Here is a 4,319-nt window from a genome sequence, read left to right on the forward strand (position 1 = left end):
CTCAATTTGAATTGTTGTCTGTATCCCAGTCAGGCAACTTGTGCACTGGTTTGTTTGCTTGAAAATAAATCATATCTCATCCCCTTTCTTAAAAAGGCTCTTTACCTGGGCTCTCATTAACTTTCTGCTCTGTTCCTACTTTTTTATTCCATGGATAGCACTAAAGCTGAATCTGTTTAACTGAGATTTTCTCTAAGGAGAAAAACCTATTGAGCTTATGTCGCTAATTACCTGAAGAACTCTTTTCTAACAGATGTAAGACTACTTCTTCTGCTGTTTTTTAAGCCTGTCTCTGGCCTCTTAACCCTAAGTTAGTTTTGTTTGAGGTTTTTTTATTGTTGAAAGGAAAAGGTTCCTCTCCCGGATTGTTACATGCATCCTTGGGCTGAGGAGGTCTACTCAATAGAATTGGCTGGGAATGTTTAGACAGATGCCTTTCTATCCACTGAAATTAACCCCTTAACAGTTGGTCTTAGCTAAAAACTATTGGAACTTTAAGTCTTTACCAGTGGACAATGGACGGTTAATGGGTTTAACAATTAAAGGGATACTGTGTAGGAATAACTCTCATCTAGCAATGAGATGGGGCTATTTCTCTCAAAAAACACTTAACCCTAGCTCATCACTGGCAATGGTAGCCACCATGTTTCAAAAAGTCTCTACAATTCAGATAGAATCATGTCATCCAATCAAAGTGTTTACAAGCTGGCATAAAGTGACAAAAAGCACACTTCTGCTTTGAAAGTGACTAAACTCACAAAAACCTACAATTCTGTAAAAAGAAATAATGACAGACAGATGGGTTTATGTTTGCAGGATCCACTGTTAGAGGTGTCCCGATACAACTTTTTAATGTCCGACACGATAATGATATTGCAAATTTGAGAATTGACTGACACTGATATTGACCCAATACGATGTTAGCGCTTGCTTTTATTGCTTATTCTATATTGTAGAATGTTAGAAAGGCTTCTTCAAGTCATATTACTAATACAGGGAACACAAGTCAACAAACAAAAGGTATAAAAAAAGAACCAACCTATGTATAATTAACCAATTATTTACAGATCCTGCTGAAGATTTTCAGTCATCCAGGTCATAGTAATTCCAAAAAGTTAAAAAAACAATCCACTGGACTTTGTTTCCAAGTTTGAAGACGTTTCGCTTCCCATCCAGGAAGCTTTTTCAATTTAAAAAATCCAAAGATTTAAACTTATGTAAAGGGAGCTATAGTTTCATGGTGAATACAACTTTTCTGCATTCAACGAACAATTCTGGTAAATAATTACTGACATTTAATTTAATTTTTTTAAATGAAATGTGTCGCCCAAAAGCACAACTAACCTCATCAGCTAATTACGGCCTCCACACAAGCGGAGGACCCCAAGAGCACTGGAATCCTCAAGAGTTTACAAAAGCATAACTCATATAAACGAGCATTCTGTTTGGCAATGTTCGTTTACTCCATTGCCAGTAAAAGCCTCACAATAATAATAATAAAAAAAAAGAATTAAATTGGTATTTTTATAAGTATAAAAAACAACTATTATTCCATTTGCTACAGTAGGAAACATGTCATTTAAAATTACACTCACCTTATAGTTAGTTAATGCATTATAGTTTATCTAATTCATATTGCAAAAAAAAAGATGTTAAATGTATGATGCACAAATGCACAAATTTAGAGCAAGAATCTTTTAGTCGAGCTGTTTTGAGTTATGGTAGTTGGAAGGTCTGCAAAACCAAATTTAGTTTAGGGCTCCACTCATCATTTATTATCCTTCCTTTTTAAAAATTTGAAAGAGAAAACAGAGCAGTCTCTTGCAAATCTACGGAGAGTTAATTCAATTCAATTCAGTTTATTTATATAGAGCCAATTCACAACACAATTTGAATTAGAAGGTTTCTATCTAAGGGAAATCAGTTGATTGCATCAACTCATTGACTCAATCTCTCACAGTTACTATTTTTTAGCCACAAAAAAGTCATTTTGAGAACAAAGGCAAGCAAAAACACATGGTCCTGTGAAAGGTGTTTATTTCTCCAGTTATACTGACATATATGATCAGCATACCTGCATAGTTTTGCGTTGCTTTCACAGCAGGGATTCAATTTAAGATAAAATAGGATAAAAATGTATCTTATCTGATCATGAAAGCTGCAGACTCTGATCCAACCACTATAGGACCTGCTTCCTGTGACTTTGGGACAGAAAGGATTTCTCCATTTAGGTGAGTCACGGCTGCAGAATAATCACAGCTGTCATATTTTTTCTTTGGACAAAAATACTCAGAAAATCAGCATAAATAGTTATAAGAACCAGAAGTTGTGTTTGGTTTAACTTGAAGCGTGTTTTCAAGAGTTAATTAGACTCTAAAGGCTGATTGATTGCTGTGTTTATTTCTCAAACTCCCAGTCAAACTTATTAACTGACAGCGATCCTCTGTTTATTATGAAGTCCCTCCTTAATGTCGCCCTACCTTTGATACTAATTCCAAGTCCTCCCACATCTTGTTTGGTCACTCTCACGGTGCGCTTCACATTGGTGATGGTTTCCGGGACCGGGGACGAGCTGAGGTTCGGAGGGTCTCCGTTGACAGCACCTGCGGGACTCGGGTTTGGCTTTGCGCGCTCCTCTGCGCCCTCGCCGGGGTTTACACTTAGAGTGTCCTCGGTAAGCGTGGCCAGCACTCGGATCCAGCGGTCCACGGTGATTCGAAGTTCAAGCAGTCCCGTTTTCTGCGCCTTCATCGCGGCAGCCATGTTCAACACATTCCTGGAATAACTGTAGACGGTCTGGCAGTCCTGTAAAGAGGGGGTGGAGGGCTGGGGTAGGGGGCATGCAGCCACACACACTCACACACACACCCAACATAACCAAACCCTCTCAGATTGATTTCACCTTCTTCTCCAGAGAAGTTTATTCTGGAGTAGGTTTTTAAGTGAATAAAAAGAGTTGACAAAGTTTGAATAACTTGTTTGATCCATTCAGTAAGTATGGTGAACTTTGGTGAAGTTTCATTTTAGTACACTGAGTTCTTTTTCTTTTTTTCTTTTTCTTTTTTTCATAAATACCATCTACATGCAAGATTAATCCAATCCCTTATCCTTGATTCCCAAGCTTTTGGTTTTAGATATGGGCTATGGCTCACAACCCAGGGCGGGACTGCCTAGGGGGCGCCTCAAACTTTTAGAAACAGTGAATGGTCAGCGTTTTTATTGTGTATTTGCATGTGCATCTATACCCTGGTCAGCCAGACTAATGTTCACAGTGTAAACAGTATATTCATCTTGAAAGGAGCAGGTAGAGCCCGTTTTTATAGGCAAGACTAATGGACTCAGAGGAGACTGCTTAGAACCAATCGGATAACTACAGGTGTGATGCAAAAACTATTTTTGTTGTTGTTGTCCTTTTAAGAAAAGCTCTTACAGCAGCCAGTTATTAAAGTTTTAATGATGTTAACCGTTTTTCCACCTTATCATAAAGGACATCAATAAAATGTTGCTCCATTGTGGCAATATGACAGTTATGGATATTTAAAGTCCCTTTTGCATTTTGGACCCGCCTGCTGCGCTGTGATTGGCCAGGTCCATTTTAGAGAGGAGTGTTTTGAGCTTTACTAAACTGATTTTAGTTCAGTGCATGGTTGGCCAGGCTAGCATCCATCTGTGATGTGGAAACTTTAAACAACTTGTACAGTTGTTGCTGCACAATGGGAGTTCATGCTAAAGTTGGGGTTTGATTTGAAGCAGAGATAATTAGATTGAGATAAGTGGAAACATACAATCCATAAACTGGTGAAACCTGGACCAATCCGATTGCACAGTCTTAAAACTTAGTTTGTCTTATCTTTTATGAAACAAAATTAAATTCATGGTCTGTGTCAGATATTATATAGGCCTACTCAAATTTGAGAATAATAATTAAAACAACTTTTTAAATTTCAAATGTATTAAAATGTATGGGATTTGGTTCAGGATTTTTTTTTTATAGAAAAAAAAAATGTTTGCCTGCTTTGACCAGCAGCCTCTAAATTTGGCGTAAGACGAAACTTTGATTTGAGAAGGTTTCTACTAAAATAAAATAAAAAAATGAATAAGATATTAAATTGTAAAATATATTAATACTCTAAAGGTTCTAACTGATTATAACTAAACCGGTACTAATAATAATAAAAAAAAAATAGTTTGAGCTGTTTGTGTTATCGTTCCCTTTAATCCTTCCATACAAAACCAACTCAGTAGCCTTCCATGAGTGTTTGGTGGATAAGAGGCAGTAAAGTTGTAAAACCTCCAGTTAAAACAGCTGTTGCTAGAGC

At 37.1% G+C, this 4,319-nt stretch overlaps 1 protein-coding gene across 1 annotated transcript in view; it reads right to left on the minus strand.

Annotated features, from left to right (window-relative positions):
* Positions 1 to 2,802, minus strand: part of snta1 (syntrophin, alpha 1) — a 52,087-nt gene extending 49,285 nt beyond the window's left edge. Inside the window, exon 1 of the mRNA XM_015384129.1 lies at positions 2,481 to 2,802. Coding sequence (XP_015239615.1) covers positions 2,481 to 2,763 — 283 coding nt within the window. The 5' untranslated portion in view covers positions 2,764 to 2,802. The remainder of the gene's footprint in view (positions 1 to 2,480) is intronic.
* Positions 2,803 to 4,319: the final 1,517 nt, after the last annotated feature.

This window comes from Cyprinodon variegatus, unplaced genomic scaffold, assembly GCF_000732505.1.
Source record: "Cyprinodon variegatus isolate N-32 unplaced genomic scaffold, C_variegatus-1.0 Scaffold305, whole genome shotgun sequence".
NCBI lineage: Eukaryota > Metazoa > Chordata > Actinopteri > Cyprinodontiformes > Cyprinodontidae > Cyprinodon > Cyprinodon variegatus.